General features: G+C 44.1%; 1 protein-coding gene across 1 annotated transcript in view; it reads right to left on the reverse strand.

The window, feature by feature from the left end:
- Positions 1–26,609, reverse strand: part of LOC138505080 (mucin-2-like) — a 233,241-nt gene that overhangs the window by 45,982 nt on the left and 160,650 nt on the right. Inside the window, exons 6-7 of the mRNA XM_069625398.1 lie at positions 15,579–15,719; positions 15,328–15,492 (exon numbers count right to left, since the gene is read on the reverse strand). Of these exons, the coding sequence (XP_069481499.1) occupies positions 15,328–15,492; positions 15,579–15,719 (306 nt within the window). The remainder of the gene's footprint in view (positions 1–15,327; positions 15,493–15,578; positions 15,720–26,609) is intronic.

Genomic DNA, 26,609 nt, shown 5'->3' on the forward strand with positions numbered 1-26,609 from the left:
CAAAGACATGATACTTCACAAACAACCAAGTTCGAAGAACCGATTCAACCAGGAGAAGAACCGAGGCGCGCCGAGATTCCGAAGCAAACATGTTCGCGGAAAAAACTGAACTGATGCTACGGGCATCGTGCGTCCTACTTATAACATCCGGTGACGTCGGCTTGACGGAGGCCCTCGAGGGACAGTGTATCGACATCCACGCAGGACTCTGACGCCAAAATGTATTTCCAAAGCAGCACAACTGTGGTGACTACCTGTCATAGATGTGGAAATCGTCAGAGGACACAAACCCCTCGAAGCAGACAATTACTAAACATATAAGGACTGCGCATTGTTTGAAAAGCAAAGTGCAACTTACCTTTTTCTTACAGATTGCCCAGGTGGAGGGATCCTCACACAGTATTGCATTTCTATTCTCAAAGAAAGCATTCTGCAAATGTTCCAAGTATTACCTGCATTCCTACTTTAATGCCTATGGGGTTAACCAGTGCCTAATAAATGTAATGCGTTTTAATAACTGTCAGCAGTTGGTGCATTAAAACTGAATCTAAGGGTAACTGGGGTACAGCATACAACTATATATATTGAGTGAAGTATTTGATTAGAATTCTGCATACAAGAGTGAGTATTATTTATTTGTATATATCAAAGTAACTTTTTATCCTGTAATAAAAGAACTGTGTCAGCACATAACATATGGGTGGACATTCCTTGTGGGAGCTTGGGGATTCACTGTACCTAAGATCCAGCCTGCATCCCCTCCCTTGAGTCTCATCCTTCGCTGCTAGTCTATTGCTACCAATTTAGAGCTTTGGCCGGGGTGCCTCTGTGCCTCTACCCGACCCATATAATGGGTAGTAGTACAGACGCCCCCCAGCTGCAGTCTTTAAAGTTATGATAAATCAAAGCCTTGTCATTCAGCCTGCTGCAAACCCAAATACGTAGCAGTTTCACCTGGAAACTATTCCCAATGGCCTGAATGCCCACCTTGGATCTCATGCACATTAGAGAATTTCCATTGTGTACCCTGAGGAGACTTTCAGGACAGTCCTTCTCAGTCCCAATAATGGAATTCACCTTCTGGGTGCCCCAATCCTCTGCCCCAAAGGCATCTGAAACTTCTATTGCTCAGTATAGCTGTCAGGCTTTTGCTGGAATGGAGGAATTCCCCCAAGCCCTATTTTATTGGCAAAGTGTACAGCCCTGTTGGCACCATGCCCTAATCCAGCTGCTTATTTATTTTGGTCCCGAAGAGGAAAATCTAAAGTCAATGTAATCATATTGTCTAAACTTTAGCTGACTCCCTGTTCATGCTAAGAGGATTTTTCAGAAGCTTCTCTGGTGAGTGGTTCGGAGAAGCCAAACTAAAGGTGCAACCAGTTTATACTAAAGGCTTTGACAACTCTCCCAGTGGTTGAGTGTATGAGCAGATAGGCTTACACTCAGGAGAAGATAGGTTTGGTGTAACGTTCAGGTAAGAAGAGCAAAGACTGTTAAGGATCAGACGTCCATGCAGGTAACTACAAGAATATAATATTGTTTAAACACAAGCAAGCATTAAGTTCAACACAATACTGGTAAGCATACTCACTATAATGCCTATAACATTGAAACACAAAATGGATTACCTACTTCTTTAGAATCCAACACTTTCAAACATAGGAATATGCACTGTACATAGCTAAAGTGGGGGGGAAAGGGAGGTGTAGAGTATTATTTTTTATTTATTTGTATTTTTAAAGAGCACATCAGCCCAAGGTCATAGTGGCGCTGTTACATATAAACATTGCTGGTTACAAAGGAAAGCTTAGTAATTACATTGATATTTGCATTTACGGTTCATCTTGGAATTACATAGTACATAGAAGATAGCATATATTTGCATTCACGGTTCATCTTGGGGTTACAGAATACATAGAGGATAACATATATAGAGCATCTTGTGGGTTCGCAGGGCAAGGTGGGCTTGGGCGCTAGAGTGTAGTGAGGGTTATATGAATAGTGCGGTTTTGAGGAATTTGCGAAAGGCGAGTAAGGAAGGTTCTGCTCTGAGTGTGTTGGGGAGGGCATCCCAGAGTTTATGCCGGAGTAGTTTCACATGCCTTTAAATGGCTTGTATACTTTACCACCTTAGAACAATCCTTATGAAGACAAACCTGTAATGCACAGACACGGTGTATGGCACATACAGTGCAAACACTGGGTGATACAGGGAAGAGCATTTGTAGCTAAGCGGCACTTGAATGCAAGATACACGTAATTACGGCGATTTATTACAGAGAATGACAATGCGAAAAATTAAAGCTCGTAGTAAAATTTGCAGTAGTGGTTACATAGCTCAAACATGTAATACACATGGTATACATGTAGGTGCAAGCGGTGGAAATCTGAGCCTCTATGAGGGAATGAATACATTTGAATACTTGAGTCCTACTGATGCTTAACAAGGCGCGAACATTGACCCTTATATACATTTTTTAAAATAAACTAATGGAGCGAGTAGAATGGGTTGGTGAATGTATGGACTGAGTGTTTATAAGTGTAATTTTCCACAGGAGGGATTTAACTTGTGAACTTAGTCAGCAAGAAATCAAAGAAATGAAAATGTGAAGGTATGGTAAGATGTGCATGCTTATTCATGATACTAGCGTTTCTAGCAAGGAAAGCACACAGGGTAATTTTGTTACATGGTATACAAGGGTAATATGTCAGCAAAGATACTAGATCACTTAACTTTCGAGCAATTAAGCTTTAGAGTAGATACATATATTAAAAGATGGGATTGTTTAGAAAAATGCCAATTAGATTTTAACTATGAAACTATGGGGTTCATTATGAGTTGGGCGGTAAGGGATTACCGGCACCAGTATGGAGACCGGTGCCGGTAATCCCTTACCGCCCAATTCCGAGGTCCCTTAGCAGGAACCGTAAAGGACGTGTGGTCTGACCACACGTCCTTTACGTGTCCCGCTAAGGGACCAGGGCACTAATAACGGGCCTGCTATTTGCGAGCCCGTTATTAGCACCCTCCCCATTCCCATTGAGCCCTATGGGGGCTTAAATGGGAATGGGGAATGGTTTGTTCAATGGGGCCTAGCGGTCCCTCCAGGGTCGGAATGCACCGATAAGTCCCCAGTGAACAAGACCGGTGCCGGACCAGTTATTGGAGGCAGTCATGGCGCAAATAGCGCCATGGCTACCTCCAATCTCGGAATGAGGCCCAATATCTGAGAATGCTATCGCAATCAACTGATGTTTAATTGATAATGTTATATGCATACATACATGGAGAAAAAGGTGATAATTTTTTCTTTTAAATGTTTTTTTCCTGTTTTTTCATTGTTTGTTATTTCTCCATTGCAATCCTTAAAAATCCGACCCCTCACCACCCCCTAATCTCTGTCATGTTTCAACTGTACATTGTATATGGATGGTTCTTTCTTTGGAATGAAGTAATGAATGTTTGTAATTGATCAACTGCCCAGATTTGAAAAAGCACATGGTGTGCCGAAACACATGTCATCATATGGGCACTCCCACGGGAGGATAATTTATGATTAAAACAACCAGTTTTACTATGGAATAAAATCTGTGGCGCAGTTATTTTGTGAGAGACCGTGCTTTATACATTGGAGGTGGGGAATTGGTCCTCCATTTCTCTCACATACGCGACACAAGGTGTACTAAAAATTACAAGACAAATGTCGCAGGGTCCCACAAGTTGATATCATTACAACCCCATCCTCTACAAATACTTGGTGATACTACACTAAGAAGGCCGACGAGCTTGCCAGTCAGTCCTGTTTTCTGTAGTTTGTTGTGATATAAATGCACAGAGATCAGCTCGGCACATCGCAACAAGTTAAGTTAGCTGTTGCTAAAGCTATGTTAGACCTGTCTTGTTCTTTCTGCTTGCTCCACGGTAGCTTTTCCCACCTCCATTCCCAGCTATAAATCTGTGCTGCTTCCTTCACGGGTACCCTTTCTAGTCTCTACCTCCACAGGGATCCCATGGCAAGACCTTTGTCTCCCTCCTGGACTCTTAGCCCTGTCTCAGGATCGCAACCTTTGAAATACCTTCTGGAGTGCACGTTGCTTAAGCTCCTCCCATCATCCTCCAGTGGACTCCATACCAACAGTGTGTTACAACATGAAGACATTTACTGCCTGGTGCTTTCCTCTTTCATTTTGTCACTTGTCCCTGTAGCTTTTTCTAAATAGTTGTGAGGTAAGGTGGAGACTGGAAGTGACAAATCCTACCACGCTGATTACAAGAAAAGGAGACAGAAGGAGGTGTGACCCATCACTGATATAACTCTACTCTTTTCAAAGTTAAGTCTTTTACAGACAGTTGATCGCATTAAGCAGGTTTCTGTAAAGTCGCTGAAGAAAGTTTACAGTTAGTCTTTGAGCTGTGGAGGGAGTAACTACCAGTCTCTGGGCCCTAGATTACCAAAAAGAGGACTCCTGCAGGTTCTACTGCCTTTGGCCTGGTGAACAAGTTATTTTTAAGCTAAGGGCTTTATGTTCAAGGCAAGTTAATGGAGATAGGGGGGGCATAAAGAGATATAAGTTATCTCAATACCCAAACTCTGACTTGTAATAGCCACCACTGAACAGGCAATCAGGGGAACAAGGGGGCTCATTGTAGGTTTGACAGTCGGAGGTTCACAGTCTGAAGGTTCGAGCCTACCTGTGATGGTTAGGCCAGGCTCAGTCAGTGAACCCTGGACAGGGTGACAATGCACTTAGCTTAGTCACACCAGCAAGAGAGGACCACTCAAGAGTTGCAAATGGGAGTGGGCATTGGTGTGACCAAGAACTTGGTCAATAAATACTCTGGAGCAGTGTGGCCAGTCAGCGGGTTTCAGCAGGCCATCCCTCATGGTGGGAGAGAGCAGGTTGGTGAGGTCATGGAAGAGCTCTGAGGATAACAGCAAGGGTTACAGCAATGAGGCAGGAAGGGGCTAATGCAAACCTACAGTTCAGTGCCATACATGCACTGGTCAAATGCAGACCCATTGACAACTTCGATGTGCTCCCCTGCTCCTCCAGAACTATCAAGGACAACATCTTCCCACTCGCTCCTGCCTTGGCTGACTTCTGCAACCATTACTTTGTGACTGGTTCCTTCGCACTCTCCCTCAAGCACTCCCTTGTGCACCCTGTCCTAAAAAAAACGTCTGCTGCCCCCCTCCTGCGCGGCTAACTACCGCCCTATTTCCACTACCCCATTCCTGGGTAAACTCTCAGAGAACCTGGCCATCTCCCAACTGACCCTTCGCACTGAATATGTTGGCTGTCTCCATGACCACCAGTCTGGCTTCAGAGCATCTAGAGGCATGGAAACTGCTCTCCTGAACACCTGTGAGGACCTGCTTGCAAACATTGACTCTAAATCTACTTCTGTTCTCATCCCCCTAGATTTGTCCTCTGCCTTTGACACAGTCAATCATGCTACCCACATAAAGCAGCTCCATGACACCCTTGGCCCTGGATTAGTTGACCACCTTCCTTTCTAATCGACCTTCCCAGATGCAACTGTGCCTCCATCTCACTTTCTAACAGTGGCGTTCCTCAGGGCTCGATCCTATCGCTGTGGCTTTTCAACATCTACCTTGCCCCTTTGGCCCACCTGATCTCCTCCTTCTCTCCTCATTTCCAATCTTATGCTGATGACACTTAGCTCTCCTTCAAGCTCCACTCCTCCTCCTCCTCCTCCTCCTCCTCCTTTCTGATTCCTGACTGTCTAACTGCTATTCAGGAATGGTGCACGTCTAATGATCTCTGTCTTAATGCCTGTAAGATCGGAACCCCTGCTCCCCGCGTCCCTCCCACTCTCTGGCCACCCTCCTTGGGTCCCCTCCCCTCACCATCCTGTGAGGCAAAAAACCTCTGTGTCATCTTTGACTCCTCTCTCTCCTTCATCTCACACATCACAGACCTTGCCAAGAAGGACCACTTTCAGCTTCACCTCCTCAGAGGCATTCTCCCCTTCATTACCTTCCCTCAGAAACTCAACATCTCCAGAGCTCTGGTCCTCTCTAGTCATGACTACTGCAATAGCCTCTTCCTCAATCTGCCTCTTGCCTCTGTTCGCCACTTCGACTAATCCAGAATAGGACTGCGAGACGTATCCTTGGCCTCAAAACCAGGGATTACATCTCTCTAGCCCTTAAATCTCTCCATTGGCTCCCAGTTGCTGCAAGGATCAAATTCAAGACCCTCTGCATCATCCACAAGGCCTTCTAGGGTCTGGGACCCCGCTACATCCAACTCTCTCTCCCTAAATAACTCCCTGCTAGAGCCCTTTGGTCCTCTACCTCCAACTCTCTGCAGATCAGATGTTTTTCCAAGCAGAGAGTGGGGGGTATATCTCTCTCTTTGGCAGGTTCCTCCCTCTGGAATGGCCTCCCTTGCCTTCTCAGACTTGAGCCAGACCCTCTTTTGGTCCTGAAGCTTCTTAAGACCCTGGTCTTCTCTACCTCCTTCCCTCTCCCTCGCTAACACCCCCAACTGCTGCTTCAATGGACGGCTTGGTCAATTATGAGTCACACAGAGTACCAGACCCTCCCATCTGGGCCCCCTTCCTAACTATTGTGGTGGGACGGGCATCTCTCCTGAGACTGGTCCGCCGCCATTCCTCGCACTTAGACAGCAGTCATTCCTTGTCCTCGCATTTAGATGGCAGTCCACCCAGGAGGTCTATAATTTGCTTGTTATTCCAATCTGTTCGGATCCTTTCTGGTGTACTACTAATGTACTAATGTACTACTAATGATTTAGAAACCGATATTCACCCCTAGACCACCGGTCCCCCAGAAGTTGATTGTCACACTGAAAACACACTAATTGAATGGTTGACCAAGTAGTAGGAGGCCTGGACTGACCCACCAGGACTTTCCTCGGTAGGCCTCTCGGGCATAGGGCCTCTTTTCTTGGGGGAACAATACATACATTCAATGGGAACCAATACACATCATGATCATCCATCCAGGCCAGCCTCAGCCATCCCGGGATGTTCGCTCTTCGCAGTGTGCTGCATGACTCTGCCCCTGCCGGCCCGTGACTTGTGCCTGCACATTTGGGAGGGAGCACCTCCCGGACATCAAACAAACTGCATGGGCCTGACTGTGCTCGCCCATGCCAACCTCCGTGCTCCGGCGACGACGAGGTGAGCTCAGCTGCTGCCTGCATACGTTCTGTTCCAGATCCACAAAAACTGAAAATGGTATGCCACCAGTCTGTCTGTACCCTGTGTGATGTGTTGTGCAAAGGATCAAATGTATTAGATGCAACCTGCAAGCCCAAGGGCCATCTATCTCTCTGCTCAACCTTTCCTGTGGTGCTAGTCCTCTAGGCCCTATTGGCCCTATGCCCTATTGGCCAGTCCGAGACTGTGCACTAGTTCTCCAAAATAAACTGCAGATGGCAAATAATCTGCGAATTTAGGGGTGGACCCTTCGTGGGCAGTGGGTGGCTGGGACATCTTTAACAGGGGCGTCTCGGACAGAGCGTAGATGACTCTGTGAGCAAAGGAAACGAAAGGTGATTAGAATAGCATCGCCGACAACACTGCTCTGACGACTTTTCAATCAGCAGTGCATCAGAAAGGCGTATTGGGCTGGGTTAGAGTCAGTAACATGGCCAGGCCAGGTAAGTGGGTGGGTGCTGTAGGTGGTCATGACAGAGTGCTAGTGCAGGAGACTTGATGTGTACCTAGCTAGACTGACGCTGTGAACTAATGGAAGAGGCTATGAGGCAAGTCTGGGGTTCAGTGCGAACATGTATATTACCAGCTAGACCGAATTTGTCATAGCTGTAACTGAATCTTACAGTGTGTGGATGGAGAGCCGCGCCTGTCCACAGAAGTGGCACGTTGGTGCAAACGCAGATCTTTCGCTGGATTAGCTGGACCCTCTGTTCCCCCTCGATTGTATGAACGAACGGCGGACGCTTATCCGTTTTCATTTCGAGGCATGGCATTTTCGGTATTTTAAATAAAGTTCCGTTTTAGAGAATTTCAAAAACGTTCCTGCATCTTGTTTTTCTTTAAAACTCCACTGGGGTGAACAGGAGAACCCGGTTGTCCACTTTAGAGAAATATGTATTGTGTAGGTCACACTAATGCTGATGTTATTAAATCTTACGCTACCTTATGTCATGACAGGGGTGCTGACATTTGTGCTTATTGCTGGTACACGGAACGCTTTGTTATGTAATAGGGTTAATAAATACTAGGTGCAATGGGTTTCTGTCCTTAGTGCTCCTTCAACCGCGGTCCCATACTCCCTGTTCCACTGTCTGGTTGGTTACACGGTTTCCTGCAAAACTGCCACATACATACTCCTGTGGACGTCTCAGTTGAAAGGCCAAAGAATGAATGGGCATGGAGTCAGAATGATCTTCTCCCCTGCCTTTGCAGCCTTTATGCCCCCTAGTGGACAGCAGGGGCAGCATGCCTATAGGGGACTCAGGAGATTTCCCATTAGGCTTCTGAACCCTAGGCCTCTTTTGTGTGGTAACCTATTTTATTTCAACATTTTCTCATAGGAAAAGGATTGGTCTAGCTGCAAATATGTAAAATGCGGGCATTTTGAAACATATTTTTGGTTCCCAGTCCACCCCTGACTAGAGTTGTTATGGCTTTTCTGAATGCCATCAAGTTTGAGATGTGTGCTTCGAATGTAAGGGCATTCTGCAGTATGGAGGCCCGGGTAGAAAATCACCCATCTCCTATCCCTTTTATTTATTTATTTTTTATTTTTCATTTATTTATGTATTTGCATTTGTAGAGCGCACTGTCGCCCTCAGGCATTGAGGCGCTATGAGAAAGCTTAGGGAGGCTTGAATCAGGGTTACAAGAATGCGGCCCCAGCAGAGACTTGCAAATAGAAATTAGTTACGGTTAACAAGGGACAATTTCATGACAGTTAGGCAGGAAAGGCAGGAAAACAGTACATTGTAAAAAAAACATGTTACAGTATGCATAGCAGAGGTTGTTTAGACAAAGAGTCTAGTTTTGATGGCCTTCCTGAAGTATGCATGGGAGTCTATCCCCATGATGGATGGGGGAAGGGAGTTCCACAACGTGGCTGCCATGTTGGGGAAGCTTGTACCGCCCGCTTTCACCCTACGGGTGGAAGGTACAAGGATTCTGTTGGTGTAGGCCGCCCTGGTGGGCCTAGTAGGAGTGTGCAAGCTGATTCTCTAAGATAGGTAGGGTGGGGCACGACCGTGCAGGCACTTGTGCGCCAGGGCGAGTGTTTTGAACGTAATTCTCTCCTTGACGGGGAGCCAGTGGACCTTCCTCCTGGCCTCAGAGATGTGTTCACGTCTTGAAATGCCAGTTGCGGCCCTGAGGGCATTATCCTGGGCCAGTTGCAGTTTGGCCAAGTTTTTTTGTGAGGTGCCTACCAAGAGGGCATTGCAGTAGTCCAACCTCGACCCAATTATTGCCCTAGCTATGGTGAGGCAATTTGGTTGGGAGAGGTAAGGTTTAGCTGCATTGAGGAGTTTAGAGTGGTACGCTGCAGAGGATGTAATTGCATTGACCTGTCTGTTCATGGATAGGTCAGGTTCAATGTAGACACCCAGTGTCTTGATGACTTTGAAGACAGTGATAGGGATGTTATCAACTGTGAACGATTGGTAATGTTCATCTAGTTTCCTAAAGGTGGAGGGGGCCCCAATCAGCAGGAGTTCTGTTTTTTCGCTGTTGAGGCAAAGCCAGTTTTTGGCCATCCATGATTGGATTGTGGAGTAGATGGCATTGAGGGTTTTAAGGTCAGATGTGTAGTCACCAGAGAGGGGGATCAGCACCTGGGTGTCATCTGCATAGTTGGTGTATGAGATGCCCAGAGCGTCAAGGATTTTTAATAGTGGGCTAGTGAATAGATTATAGAGTGTGGGAGCTATGCACGATCCCTGTGGAACCCCGCACTTGATGAGGCTGGGGTTGGCGCACGAGGATTCTGAGAACACCTTCATGACTCTGTCCTGCAGGAAGGAAGTTGTCCAGGCACAAGCCCTCGGGGAGAATTTGGCTGCGGTGGAGAGGTGATGGCATAGGGTCTTGTGGTCCACCAAGTCAAAAGCAGCGGAGAGGTCGAGGAGCAGGAGCAGTGCAGGTGTGCCCGCGTCTCTGAGGTCGTCCATTTGATTTTTTCGGTCGACCAGAGCTGTTTCCGTGCCATGTCTTGGCCGGAAGCTGGACTGCCGAAGACCTAGGAGTTCATTGTCTTCAATACATTTTTGAACTTGCAGGTAGGCTGCTTTGTCAAGAATTTTGAGCAGGAAGGGCACCGTGGTAATGGGCCTGTAATTTCCAGGGGTTGAAGGGTCAAGAGAAGGTTTTTTTAGGAGTGGTCTGACCCAGGCTCCTTTGAGTCCAGTTGGAACGTGTCCAGCCCGGAAGGACGAGTTAATGAATGCTGTGATGATGGGGACCAGAGGGAAGGCACAGTCTTTAATAATCTGTGCTGGGCATGTGTCGCCCTTGCAGTTAGATGGTTTAATAGTGTTAAGGAGGGCAGTGTCTTCAAGTTCGCTCATGTCTTTGAAATCGAACATGGGTGCGGGGGTGGAAGAGGCTTCAACCCTAGTGGTGTTGTTACAGTTGTCAATGAGGTTGGAAAGTGCACTTTGGTGTGCTAGGATTTTGGTATGCAGGGTTTCAATTTGACGAGCATGGCATTTTGAATTTTGTTGCACCAGCTGTCATCTTTTTAGCTCTAGAGGATGGCAAAGTCAACATCAAGTAGTGTTTTTTTTTCCTGTAAGAAGATTCTACAAATCATTATTTGCTGCAAATCAACAAGGACGACTGGAACGGTAAAGGGTGAGTCCAGGTGAGAGGATTGATGCATCCTGGGAGTGTTATGCCATTTTTTGGAAACGCAAATTGCCCTACAGATATTTGCTTAGACTTCAGGAGCCAATGCAAAACTAATAAGGTGGGGAGAAGCGATCCCTTCTGCATTCTCCTGTGGGGTGGCACAATGAGGCATTATGAACTAAGAACACATATATAAACCATTTTATTTTGTAGTTGCCATTGCAATTTGTGACATTTGGAACCACTTTAAATAACAGGTGCCACGATTATCCAGTCAATGGTACTGAATTCATCGATCACAGAAAGATAGCAATGGTGTACTGGTCGTGACCGGTAGGATGCAGACCGATCTCTGAAGCGAGCAATTAACTTCCTGTGATATTGGGTCGATATATTTACTAAATTCTGCATGGAGAATAGAGAAGCCAAGGGCATGTCTCCTCCATCAGTAAGGCCCTCTCCTTACATATTTCGCAAAATTCCTCTTGTGGGGGAAGAATCACATATCTTGCCTCTGACTGGGTGTAGGGGGCGCTCCCAAAGACACTATTAGCCTGATTTATGGAATTATTTGCGTGAAAAATGCAGATTTGCACGCCTTTCTGCTCGAAAATACCCATACTTCAAACAGGGATTTTCGGGCAGAAAGGCGCGCAAATCTGTGTTTTTCACGCAAATAATTCCATGAATCAGGCTGTAATTTGGCAACCTAAGCACAAACAATTAGCACATCGGGCAAGGTTTTGCAAACAATCGGCCTTCAGCCTCGCTCCCAAAAATTACTGCTTCCATGTGTGACATTTTTACTTTGTCCCGTGCCTATAACTTCAAGGCACAGAGCGTTTGAGAAGTGAATAGGATTTAGTAGGTAAAGTTGTATTGCGAGTGTAGTGCTGAGGTCATATGCATAGATAAGGATTTTGCAGCGATAGATTAGAGTTTAGATTTGGCAGGTGTCTCCATGTCTTCGGGACACGCTAATCCACTTCAGGGATTCTATTTTAGCTTCGATTTACTTCAGTCAATTTTATTCAATTACAATGACCAGTGTACAGTGATGACATCATTTTAATTTTGAAGATGGTAGATGCGGTCGTCCCAGTTTTATCGAGTCGCCCAACCACCCTCACGCACACAAGCACACGCATGGCACACCTAAACTGAGAGTATAGCTAAGGGGCACCGTGCTTGTCTCCGAACAGCACAGGTTTCATTACTGGTCCCGTGCTTAGAGGCTGGAGCCCTGCATGAACAGGCGTTATAATAAAAACATTTGTTTATATATCTATCAAAATATGGGTAGCGCTGTATGGGGCAGGGAGCAAGGGATTAGGGGCAAACCCATAAGAGACAAAAAGGTCAAAACCAGGTTGCTCAAAATATGTCCAACAGACCTGCCACCTTCAAGAAATTACAAGCATTTATTCACATAGAACCAGTGCTAGAAATGGGAAACATTTTCTGGGGGTAGCCTCTCATCCTTGCGGGGGAGGAGCGGGCGGGCCGAGGGGCCTGGTCCCAGGCCAGGTCACCAATACAGTTCATAGAACCCAATCCTGATGATTTGCATAAAAGCAAAGAGCATTATGGAAACGTAAGTATGTCCAGAATGTTTAATTTGAACCATGTCTTACTGAGATTCAGTAAAAAAAAACTTTTGAGAGAATAATGGAAGATGGGGTCTGCAGTTTGAATTGGTCACATTACTCACCCTAAGTAAAACAATGTCTCTACATGGCAGCACATATATACCAGTCCGAACAAATTCAACAAGTATGAAAGGCTTTGGCTGTTTCTGTATTCAGTTGCCCATGCCGAGTCTACAGAAAGTATCTAGACTTATGATTAATATCAACAATCTAACATTTTGATAATGCAGCGCAACAGAGGAGGAAATAAAACCTCCTTATTTTCATGGTCTATAGGAATGCAAAAACTGGATATCATCCATGAATATAAATAGGGCAAAATGTCAATAATGAGATGAAGTATACAATGGAATCTTTGCGTTCACAGGCAAAGCAAGGGCACCCAAAATATGGATGATTCTCTGGTGTCCCGTTTACAAGCAAAAAGTTATACCAACAGTAACATACAGTGCCCAATGGAAACTTCTGAAAACCAGCCAGACAGGCACAATCTTGAAGGAATGTTTTGGAAGACTATATTCTCTCTACCAAAAAGCTTCCCTATTCTGCTAATTCGCCATGAACTAGGATTAATAATGCTCTATAGAAAATGCCTGTTGAAAATGACATTTAAAGCGACCTTACTGCCGACTTAAGCACATATCATTGAAAACCTGCACTGGAAAATTATTAGATACTTGGAAAGAAGGTTGCATTCTATCCACGGAAAAGGCACACATAAATGAAAACACTTTAATTACCAACCCTGATCGCGCAAAGCGTAAACTCTGGTATTCAGATTGGATTAACACTGGGGAAAAATGCACTGAATACAAAATTCTTGATTTCAGTAACTTCATCCCAAAATTTTTTAAATCAAGTTCTGGCTTATCTCAAGAAATTCCCAAGTCAAAATGATCGTACTCATCTAATGAGAATGAGATTTAACCTATGGCCAACTAAAGCGTTGGGAGCTGCTCGCTCTAAGGACCAAGCTATTAAATCCATGTGTAGATTTTGTCTGACATCATCCAGAAACTTTAGAACATCTAATGGTGCACTAATTTATCCGTGGTACGAAATGAATATTTCAATAAATTCTTCAGCAATTATCGTGCATCATCAGCCCACCAAATGTGGATCATGATTATACAATGCAGAACACATCTCCTTAAACATAGCCACAATTCATTTTCTGCTAAAATTAAAATTAGAGCTATAAATGCAGAGAATAAATCTGTTGCTGATACGCAACTATGACAAATGTATTGCCATATTATACCACACTGCATTTAGATCATCTTTTCCATTAAAGGTTTTTATTCACTGACCACTCTTGTCCAACAATATGTGATGTACTGCTTGTTATGGTGCAATAACGATTCCTGAACTATTTTTGATAATAATATTCCATGTGTACAATAAAAAGGGTGTATTCTGGTTGGTCGAACGCAGTTAGTCCATTATCACCGCCTCATAGAAATGTCATGAACTCCATAAGCAGACACCTAAGACCCTGTCTCCTATAAAGACAAAGAAATATAGGAAATGATGACCACTTCTCTTAAACCAATGCACTGGAAAACGAAGAAAATATAATTGCATGAAAATAACCATTCAAGAAATATGCACCTTGTCTCCTATGCTATATGCCATATGCTTTTTATCTCTAATGTCGTACCTACTTTTACTTTTGTCCATGTTATTATCTAATTATGTTTTAACCTACTTATAATATATTTGAAAAGTTGTGATCTACAACTAAAACAAATAAAGAATTTGAAATGAAAAGAAAGCGTCTGTTTGTTGAAACATGGATTGTGTGCGTTTTAACTCCACTTCAGACCCTTCATGAGGAGAATGCTTACATAAGACTAAAAGTTCTGCAGAGTCTTCGAAGCCTGCATGTTAAAGCATGGGTGTTGTGGGCAAGCTCCTGAGTCTGCGGCAAGGGCCACAAAACATGGTTTGAGGAGCGCTGCTCCGGAAAGGCATGTTTTGCCAAAGCCCCACTCTGTCGTCTTCTGGCCCATTCCGAGCTCTGCCTAGTGACCCAACACAATTAGCAAGTTGCAAAAGATGGAGAATTTAAAGGCCAGTACTGAGACACGGTTTCCCTCGTGAGATAATCTGGCAGCACCATTCGAGACAAACTGGTTGTAGTGAAAGAGGGGCGAGTGAAGAGTTCTGAGAGCTCCCATGGGCGTGATATTGTAAAGAAAAGGATAAGAAAGGTTGATTTAAATTCTTCAGAGAGAATGAGGACAACCACATCAGGACAACAAACACATGCTGTTGCAGCAGGCTGAAAATGAACCAATGATTAGCCACGTGAAAGCCATCATAAAACACAGTATGGCTCTACCTCAACACACCACCAGATATCCATCGTATATCGTCCATGAGCAATACCAGGAAGGAACTGATGCTTTCAGTAGAACTCAAGACGTCAAGAAGGCCCTGAAAAGCATTGCCTTCTGGATAGTTCCATGGCAGAAATCTACGTGAGCCTTAAGGAAAAGGGAGGTTGTGGTCTAGGCTGAAGCTTGCCAAATTGAAAGAGTTCAAGAAAATATTCTTGGGAATAGGGGAAAAGATTGTATGGTTCAGAGGGGAAAGGAGAGGCAAAGAGAGTGAAAGTTTGTTAACACACATGTAATGAGATGTGGTGGTTACAGCAAATCTTTCTATAAGACAAACAAGTAGGCCCTGAAAATCTCTTGTTGATTCATTAGTGACTGCTATATTGATAGTGTGTTGAGCCATCTCTCATGGCCTGTGAATTCCTACGATTTTTGTTTGTTGCTCAATATAACAAAAGATTGGAAAAAACATGTGTTCCATACTGAGGAACCAGCATACCAGCGGGAGCGTTGGAGACGCATGGGTCCACAAAATCTTTTTCAGCATCAGGGCAGGAGACTTGACTCTTCCAGGAGTTAATATAGGCAAATTCATCTCCCTCTCTCACTCCACCGGGAGGCATGAAGTCATCCGTATCATCGCTGTTGAAGTTTCCACAGAGGCCTAGGTGACAATGGCAGAGGAAGGTTAGGCTTTCATTTGTAAACTACAATGCGGTTCCTCTGCATGGTGTGAGGAATGCTGCTTACCACACATCTGCCCCCTGTGGTTTGGTGAAAGTAAGATGTAGAGCTGCATGATGGGTACAAGCTGGATCTGCAGCTGGAGGCCCTGCCCTTTCACCTGCACAATGATGTAGTGGGTAGTAGGTTGGAAGATGGTCACTTGGTCTGTGAAAAGAGAAAACAGTATCAGAATCATCGCACAAGATGACATGAATAAGCTATGCAAAAGACTTGGAATTACTGTTAGAGTAATATTATCCATATTATATTAGCATTATTTTTATTGAAAGGCAAAGGGGCATTTAACAACAGCCAAAAGAAAATATGTATATTTTATATCAAGTCAAAAATAAATATAAATAAAAATACACCAAAAAAAATAATATTGGGGAGAGCGATATGAGGTACGGGTGAAGATGGTTGCTTGCAGCTGAGCTCCGGCTTCCTCCCACCCCCACATGAACTTAATTTAGAGCGTTACTGACCCCTCACTCAAGATCATCATTAAGCTAAAGGGTACCACAGGAACTGGTATGGCGGAACACAGAAGAACGAAAGAACAGGAGCAAGGGCTGAAAAGGTGCAGCTACGGAGAGCTGCAGGAGCACATGAAGGATAGGCCTATTAATGGTCCAGATTTAGAGGTGAACGGTTCTGCGTGGATCAGGTCGGCTTTATCGTGGTCGTGATCCAGATGTTTGCAGCAGACTGGAGCAGGGTGCAGAAGCGCTGCCCCTCTGCCGGCAGTCCCTTGCTTCAGCGACGGTCCAAAAAGCACTGAAGAGGCCGTTGGACGGGGAGAATGGCAGAACAGCGATGGACGCATCTCAGGCACAGGCACAGCAGAGAACGAGACAGCGCATCAGCTGGGTTGCAGGGAAGAGCTCCTCCAGAGAGGCTCTGACGCCTCAGGCCCTCCAACCCTGGCATTGAGGGTCAGACAGGACATTCAGTCTTGCTGCCTGGCTGGGTCCTCCTTAACGGATACTTCCTGGACATAGCCTTACCCTGTGAAGACCCTACATACAGGTCACGGTAGAGGAGGAGCATTGAGAGGCCCTTGCAAGGGGGCTGTAGCAGGAGAAGGGCCCAGAGGAGGGCAAGTCTTGTGGAAGGCACAAGGGTGGGAAACCCAGTGTTGACAGGAGGAGTCCAGCCTAGGGGTTCCGAGCTGAAGTGTTGGAAGGCATCTTTGGACGTGACTGTCGTTCATGTGCCTCAGGTTGAGTGCATTTTTGCAGTGTGTTGAGAGCACCCACGGATGTGATCTGGAGGAAAGAGGCCTCAGAGGAGTACAGGCTCTACAGCAATACTGCAGGGGATTGACGCTTGGTGGTGAAGAGGGGGATTTGGCAAAGATATAGGACGCAAAGAACAGGACCTCTGCGATTATGACCAAAGACAATAGAAAGGGGATTCTCCAGGAAATAAAAGCCCTGCAAGGTGACATACAGTCCTCTCTATCAGATCTGAAGGACCAGACGACTCACTAGAGAACAGAATGGAAGGCATGGAGAATAATCATATCAGTGAAAACCTGCTCGAAATGCGGTATGATGCACGGCTATTGGACTTGGAGAATAGCGAGGAAGAAGTGTGACTGAAACTGGACGATTTAGAAAATAGTAATTTGAGAGTTCTCGGCCTTAAGGAACATCGTAAAGAAACAGCTGGCAATGTAGAAAACAAGATTAAAGAGATAGTGAACATTCTATTCCATGCTGAGACGGGCAACAAGGTCACACTGGAGAGAGTGCACAGGGGGGAGTAGGAAGAGGTAATGGCCCTATATTGGAGGTGGTGTGCTTTCATTATTAAACAGAGAAGAAGGCAGTGCTGGGGAGGGTGAGACACAAACTGGAGCTTCAATACGAGAAGGAGCGGATTGGCATTTACCAAGACTTGTCAAACATTTTGCTCGCACGCCGCTGAGATTGTCGCTCACTCACAACCTGGTTAAATGCGAAGGGCATCCTATACCGACGGGCATATCCATTTGTCATGATCTTTGAAGTTCAAGGGGTCGACTACAGGATTACGACAGGCACCAAAGTCACACTGGCTCTACAACACCTTACAGAGGAAGCCCACGACGTAGAGAACCTTCCGGAGAGGGGAAGAAGAAGGTAGACTTATCTAAGTTGTTACCACCTCGGAAAAGAGTTCCGGGAGGGAGGAAATTCAGAAGGCTGGGAACTCCCTCTCCGGTGAAATGACATTCACACAGGTATGGCTTACCGGCCGGGGTACCAGATGTTCGAAACTGTTTATTAATGTTTAGAGGAAGTTGTGAGGGGAGGGGCTCAAACACACAATTGAGGGGGTTACTGGGGTGGGGGAATGGGGAGTGTAGTGGCCTATTGCGTAGATGGGCGTCTTGGCCTGCAGGCGGGAAGAAAGGTTGGGGACAGGAGGCTAGCAGTGTGGGGCGGTGTAAGGACTAAAGTCAGCAGGTTTACAGTATACCCACAATGCCGGGTGTAGAAAGGAAAAGAGGGAATGGTGGAAATCAGATCAGGATGGTCATCCTGAACGTGAAGGGCCTGAATTCTCCATCTAAATGTTCTCTGGAAGGCCGGGAATTCAGGAGGCTAGGCTTAGATATCATGGAATTGCAGGAGACAAGGTTCTTAGAGGGGGAGGAGAGGCACATCCCAGGTGCGCTGATAGGGCCCTCTTTCTGCACTTCAGGGAAAATGAAAAGAGGAGGTGTGGGTATCCTGTTCCACAAGAGGTTAGGTAGAGGCTGACGAACCATCAAGTGGTGAGGGCTAAGGAAGGCAGGATTCTTGTGGCCCGAGGGGATATAGAGCAGTAGGTATGATGGTGACGATGATTTATTGTCCCAAACATGGGCAGGCAACCTTCTGTGCAGAGGCCTTGGACCTGATTATGGGCGACCTTAACATGTGGGATGGTCCGGAGATGGATAGGAAGGGTATAGGTATACGGGGGGCGGGGATTGGCTCCCGGATGACAAATCTGCAACAGGACACATTGGGAGGGCTGCTTGAGTTGCAAGGTGTGTGGGATGTATGGAGAGGGAAGCATTCGGGGCCAGGCGGATACCCTTTCTTTTCCCCTCTGCACGGCAAATATACGAGAATATGGAGCTGGCGACGCCGGGAAGGAGTTCGAGTTTCGAGCCAGAGGAGATTTTTCAGGGATTCGCAGCATTTTATGAGGAGCTGTATGGAAAGGACAGGAGGTCAGATAGGGAACATATTGTGCAATATTTGGAATACATCCCTCTCCCGAGGTTGAACCCACCATGTGTCAGCGATTTGGACGGCTTTTTCACATTCGAAGAAATTCAGAGGATCATATCAAAAATACCAGCTGTGAAGGTGCCTGGAGGTGACGGTTTCTCTGTTGGATTTCATAGGAGGTCCTCACTCTTATTCTCCCTTTTCTGGAAAAGGTATTTAGCTAAATTTCTGAAACAGGAAGCGGCCAAGCCCTAATCGCAGTAATCCAAAGGTGGATAAGGACCCTGAAAATCCACATCATACAGGTCAATATCGCTGCTCCACATGGATGCTAAGATATTCACCAGGGAAATTGCATAGGTTCGAAAAGGTGCTGCAGCAACAGGTTCATCCAGACCAAGTGGGGTTCTTCCCAGGAAGACAGGGGGCTGAAACGTTGCGTAAGACATTGAACCATTGCAAGAGGAAAGGGGGGACCCAGTGCTCCTCTCATTAGACTCAGAGAAGGCTTTTGAAAGGGTGTGGTGGGAGTTTATGTCCGCAGTCTTGGAGAGGTTTGGATTTGGGGGCAAAATCCTAAGGGGGATAAGAACTATATACATCGCCCCTACTACGAGATTAGCAGCTAATGGAAAGTTTTCGAAGCAACTCGACTTACGGAAAGAGGGACGAGACAGGGTTGTCCCATGTCCCCTATGTTATTCCCCCTCACGACGGAACCCCTTGTGTGGCGGATCAGGGTTTCTCCTTAGGGGGGAGGGCTTGTGGGTTGGTGGGAGAGAGTTTAAACTGCGGATGTATGTGAACAAACTCCTCTCACATCTACAAACCCTGGGCAGTTTTGGAGATGGGGATGTACTATAAGGTGGTGCAGTTATGAGCTCTATTCCCTCATCAAAGGATGGATCCGCAAAAGCATTGGGTTTTCATAGAAAATTATCGGAAGAAGCTGGTTACGATAGACAAGTGGTTATAGGTCCCACAGAATAAAACCCTGAAACGGACCATGGTATCTTGGGGGTATTGCGGGACATATGGATACAGCAACCGAGAATGAAGGGGATTTCCCTTGAAGGGGAGCCAACTATGGGCACCACTGCTGTCTCAATTCCAGGTTTGGTTTGAGGCGGGATTGGAAAGGGTGGGTCAACTCTGTCTTTTGTACTTGCAATTGAAAGGGGTGGTGAGGGCAAGGAAATGGAAAGGCATGATACAATGGGAATTGACACAGGTGGAGAAGATTTCAGATACGGGTAGGGGGACTAGAGGTCTGATCTCAGCTCTTTATAGGGTACTTGTGTCGACAACAGGTAAAAGTATTGAGACTACTAAGACCAGATGGGAGGAGGACCTGGAGAGGGTGTTGGATGACGGACTGTGGGTGGCAATGTGTAGAGGGACACACAAGATATCAATTGCATGCCGATACAGAACGCACAGGATCAAGCTATTACATAGGTGGCAGTATGAGCCAGGGAGGTTGTCCAAACTGTACCCGGGGGTGACTCCTTTTTGTTGGAGGGAGTGTGGGCACAGAGTGAATTTCTGGAACATATGGTGGACCTGTAGTAAGGATGTATAATTGAAAGGCGCAGGAAAACCCTACGCTCTGCACCAGGGTATTACCAAGCCAAAGTATACTGAAAAATGTGTTCAGAGGGCATTATTTCAAAAATAAGTATCAACATTTATTTAGCATGATACAGAATTTCTACAGGATGAACAAATCATGTATTAATCAACACTTCAAATTTCATTTGCGTTGGAGGAAAACATCAACTTTGAAAACATATCTATTAACTAAAATTATTATTTTTTAAAATTATTTACATTTCAAATACATAAGGAAACAGTAACAAGACAAGCAAACAATGTACAACAAGAGGTTACCAAATATCACATATATACACAAACTCCCCCACTAAAGAAGGAGCGAGAAGGAAAAAAAAAGGTCCCCAATTAAAATCATATCATTACATTTTCTCCATATGTTGTCATATAGTGTCAATTTTTTCTTCAATTTATAATTAATTCTTTCCATTTTTGAAAGTATGTGCATCTCCTCAATCCACTGATCAAACAAAGGAGCATTACTCATTTTCCATCCTCGGAGAATCAAACGTTTGCCCACAATCGAACCCCTGAAGATCAGTTTCTTCTGAGCAGTACTGAGTTCACGTAACTCTGAATCATCTCTCAATATCATTGTTTTGAAGTCTAATTTCAGATCCAGATCCACAATCCTCACACATTTCGCAAATACTTGTCCAAAAATCACAAACACGTTAACAACTCCATAGCATGTGTTCCAAGGAACCAATTTCATGTACGCAGCCCATCACTGTCAGAAAGACCTCTCTTTTTTAATCTTTCAGGGCACCAATAAACTTGGTTCAGTATTTTAATTTGACAAGATCTCTCACCCAAATTAAACGAGCAAAGCGCTACATTTCTACAAATACCTTGCCAATTCTCTGGCGAGATATCAAAATCAATTCTTCTGCTCCATTACTCCCGTATTTGGTCATTACCTTTAAAATGTGTCACCATCATTTTATACAATCTTCTCGCAAGCCTACCCTCACCTCTCTTTGGTTTTTCAAGAAAGATGTCCAAATTCAAAGCATTTGTCCAATCAACTTCACCGACTGGCCGCTTCAAGCGCCTGTAGGCGGAATCGGACAAGGCATCAAAGTCCCATCTTTCCCTAATCTCATTTGCCGTCATCCAACGACCATCCATACACAGGGCAAAATATTGTAATGGAGTTATCCCTGACCTTTGGATTCATCCAAATGGATGCCCTTTGGCATTTAAATGCATCTATGCCCAGTTGCTCTAATAGTTCACAGTACACAATGATCCGGTCACTACAGATTTACTGCCACGATCCTTTGTATTTGTAGAAAGTAATGCTTCAGGACCATGAGGACCGAAGGCACTAGATTCCGCAACGGCCCAAGGATCAGGAACCTTGTGAAGGAATGGAATAACATTTTTTGCAAAAAAGGCCAAATGATATGCCTTAAAATTGGGAACCCCCAGACCTCCTTGATCTACTGGAAGCTGTAGTTTCCATATCTTAAGCCTAGGCAGTTTCCTGTCGCACAAGAATTCCAGAATCATACGATCCAAGTCCTGCCAAAAATGATTTTTAATTTTTAGTGGAAGCATACAAGTAATATAATTTATTTTTGGAGCTAAATTCATCTTAAGGGCGTTGACCTTGCCCCACATCGACAGGTTAAGATGCGACCATCTTTCTAGGTCAATTTTACAGTCCTCGCAGACAACACGCATGTTTACTTCAACCAAATTATAAACTGAAGGCGTCAACCAAATACCTAAATAGCGTAGTCTGACATCACACCATCTGAAACCTAAGCCGGTGACTAGAGCTTTATCACATTTGTTAGTAAGTGTCATTACCTCTGACTTAAGCCAATTAACTTTGTAGTCTGATGTTTCCTGAAAATTGATCAAAATCTGCATCAAGCAAAGTAGAGAATCCTCCAAGTTTTGAAGAACCAATAATAGATCATCATCGTAGAACCAGAATTTCTGCATGACTCCCCAACATTTGACACCAAACAAACCGGGATCTGTTTTGAGGGCAACAGCCAGAGATTCAACTGCTAGTATGAACAAGAGCGGCGACAAGGGACAACCCTGTCTTGTACCTCGTTCCAAACAGAATGGCTCGGACCTCATTCCATTTGTTTTAACATCTGCGGTAGGATTGGTATACAACAACTGAACCCAAGAGATGAACTCATTACCAAGATTCATGACCTTCAACACAGGATATAAGTACTCCCAATTCACTCTATCGAACGCTTTTTCAGCATCAACAGAAAACACAACAGCATCATAATCACCTTCATACACCTTTTCCATTTATGTAGAAGTTTCCGAATATTACTAGAAGTGCGTCTTTTTTTCATAAAGCCAGACTGCTCTTCACCAATCAGTTTTGGAAGAAAACTTTCCACTCTTAAAGCCAAAACTTTAGACAGCATCTTATTATCTGTGTTAATAAGGCAAATAGGGTGATAGCTAGATGGAAGATTGTCGTCTTTCCCCTTTTTAAAAAATACAGAAATTGAGGCGTGACAAGTACTCAAGGGGAGCGTCCCATCCGCTTTGCTAGACAGATACATATCTTTTAATAGCACAAGGGCCGAATTTGGAAGAATTTTAACAAATTCAATTGGAAGTCCATCGTGACCGGGGGATTTACCTATATTCAATCTGGATATAGCTGTTTTCAATTCATCTACTGTCAGTGCGGAACCCAGAATCCAATTCTCAGCATCGGAGATCTTAGGCATCATTAGATTACCAAAAAAATCATCTCCTTTTCCTGAAATGCCCGCCTCATTACGATAAAGATCCATATAATAATTATGAAAAACCTGGTTGATGCTTCTCGGGTTAAATGTTATCTTACCATCAGTGTCAATGATAGAGTTAATGGCGGACTCAGAGTTTTTCTTTTTCAACCTGTACGCGAGCCATCTATCACACTTTTCCCCATTCTCAAAGTAAGTCCATTGAGAATAAAACAAACATCTTTCAGCCTTCACAGTGAGTATTCTGTCCAACTCTCTCTTTAGTTTGTTCAAAATCCCTAATTTTGTCGAATCTGTCGGAACATTCATCAACTCGTGAGAGACAATTTTGATCTTCTCTCCAAGTTCCTGTTGAACAATACCTTCTCTCCTTAGTTTACCGGAGGATAAACTTAAACATATCCCACGCATAGAGCATTTAAAAGCCTCCCAAACATTTCAAGAGCAAACCTCACCAGTACAATTCTCCTCAACAAAAAAATTGGTTTCAGAAACAATCTTATCCAGAATATCATCATCCATCAATATAGATGTATTAAATTTCCAAGAAGATGATCTACAACATTCAAATTTTAATTTATGATGCAATGTAATAGGAGCATGGTCGCTCACTATAATATCACCAATATCACAAGAAATAGAGTTTTCTGATAAGGAACCACCAGTGAGAAGCATGTCTAGCCTCGAATATACACCATGAGCACCTGAAAAAAAACTATATTCACGCATATCAGGGTGCGTAGGCCGCCAAAAATCTTTTAAGTTATGTTCCTCCATGAGCGATATAAGAGATTGGTGATGTGGATCAATCCGATTAATCCTTCTAACAAGGCTCCTGTCAAGCGTCGGATTTATGATAGTATTAAAATCACTCCGAAGGAGGATATTTGGTGAACTCAAATCTAGCAATGTCTGTACCACCATCCTAAAAAAAGTACCAATGTCCAATATGGGCGCATATACATTGCATAAAACCAACTGCTCCCCATGAATCTCCACCAGTAAAGCAACCAATCTCCCTTCATTATCAGTACATTCCTTCAAAATTTTAATCAGAGCCTTTCTCTGAATCAAGATAGCAACTCCCCACAATCTTGAAGAGAAAGAGGAACCTACAGCACAACCTACCCAGTCTTTCTCTAATTCCTTAATCTCATCAGACAATACGTGAGTTTCATGGAGAAAGTAAATATTTGCCTTCATTTCATCTAGAGTCATAAACACTTTCTTTTTTTGGGGGGATTCTATTCATATTCCAAGTCACTACACATATACCTTCTTTATTCATGCTGTTTGACTGTGTATCCAAAGTTAAACACTTAATGGAGCACAGAAAGACAAAAAAGAAAAACCAAAAAAAACAGAGTACCATCTAAAGAAACAGTATAAACTGAGAAGTCTGTTCAACCTAGAAAATAAAGGAAGAAACATTCATAAAGAACAAACTCTAGGACCTCTCCCAAATACCTAGTGAACTCAAAGAATAGATTATCTAAAAGTAGATTCAAAGCAAAAATGAAGGAACCCCGTGATCAACCCACCAACCCCCTGATGCCGCACTCTGGTTTGAGCAAAGGTAAATCATTAAAGTAAAACCTAAATTAGGTGTAAAAAGTGTATATCAGGTTAAATGTGACCCATCACCAGTTTCTAATATCAACTCCAAACTCTGAAAGAATCAGCAGAACATCGCAGTACCTGGAAGAAGAAGTTCACTCAGCAACAGATCCTTCACAACATATCAAGTTGGTTATAGAAATGAAGGAGGTGTCATATCTAAAACATTTCATAAATGTCTCACCACTCATTCAGGAGAAAACACCACACACCCCATACATAAAGCAGTGTTCACACGTGTCATAGTACATTTCAATCACGAAAGACCAAACCATAAAATGTACGTGCCCTGCACATTTTACAAAGTAAGTGAGTAAATAGGGATTCAATTGCACTAATAAAATACAAGAAAACCGATCAAATATAAATATCCCATACCAATCCTAAAAACATGTAAAAACCAAGATTGTATTGTAGCAGATCTGTGATGTTATTATGTTATAAACAAAGAGTCTCAGGAAAAGACATTCAGAAAATCCTTAAAATGTGGATCCATTAGTCACGACTAGATTATAATACCAAAGGGTTCAGGAAAAACGTCAGACAAAAAAGAATTCATATGGAAGAATAATGTCCGACCCCCAATGAGGCAGTGGAGCGCAGCGTCATTCCTGGAGACATGAAAGGCAGTCACTCACCGGCACCAAACTAGTCCCCGAATAAAATCAGCAGTATGGAAGGATCCAACCTCCAGAGTAATGTAGCTCAGAATGACAAATTCGCCTACGATGTACGCCGCTTTCCGTATAAGCGGACGTCCTGGATCAGCTGACCACCGCGACGTCAGGTCCTTTATTCTAAGTACGTCAAGCCGAGAGGAAACGATGAAACAAATCCTTTGTGGGCAAGAAGCTCCACGCACAACCGAACATCAGACCCTTTCAAACCAAGCTGTTTGTCACCATCACCAACACGCTGCAGGTAAACAACTTTGCAATAATAATACGATCCAACTTGGCAGCGTAATGATTCCACATGTCAGTGAATCAGTGCACGTTCCAAGGCATATATTTGAAGCGTAAAAACGTTAAACTGGCTTAAGTTTACAGTGTCATTTGCAAAAAGCAAAAATCATTCAGTAAATAAGGAAATCAATAAAAAATAAGTTAACCATCACCATAACCAGTCAGGGCAATCACGAGGGGTCCACATATAAATTCAATTGAGGGGAATAGAGGCAGACATTCCTCCTTTGTATTGCTCCAGCCAGCGCAGAGCTTGAACAGGGTCAGAAGTGCTCTTCTCACCATCCGGCAGCATTATAGTTATTATTTTTATTAATAAGTTATTTTTGGACATGAAAGCTTTCAGATTTAGCTGTTTGGCCAGATCCTTTGCCCTTTAAAAGATTTCCTCTGTATGAGAACTTCTTTAGGAAAATCCGGATAAATAAAAACAGGTTTACCTTTGAAAACAGCTTTTCCTGCCAATTTAGCAGAGCCCAATAGACTTTCTTTAGATTTTTGTTTCATAAAGGTCACAAGGATGTGTCTTGGCTTTCACCCCTGATGTTTACCAATCCTGAAAGCATTGTCAATATCACCTGGAGAAATGGAGATACAGTTAAAACTTTCCTTAAAAATGTGGATGACCAAAGGGATCAGATCTTCCTTATCAGCCAAGTCTTCCACATCAACCAGTCTGATGTTGTTGGCCCGTATTTTCATTTCCAGTTCCAAACGCAATTCTTTTTCTTTCTGTAGATCAGACTTCAGATTGTTGTAAGCCTGAAAGCTACCTGTAATTTCCGTGTTCATAGACAGAGATGATTTCTCCAGATCTGAAACTCTGCCATCCAATTGAAAAGCTTTCAACTTGAGATCAGCCAAAGACTCTGAATTCACTGACATCCTGGGCCACCTGGAGAAGAATCTTGT

This window comes from Ambystoma mexicanum, chromosome 11 (genome assembly GCF_040938575.1).
Source record: "Ambystoma mexicanum isolate Mex_15411 chromosome 11, UKY_AmexF1_1, whole genome shotgun sequence".
Taxonomy (NCBI): domain Eukaryota; kingdom Metazoa; phylum Chordata; class Amphibia; order Caudata; family Ambystomatidae; genus Ambystoma; species Ambystoma mexicanum.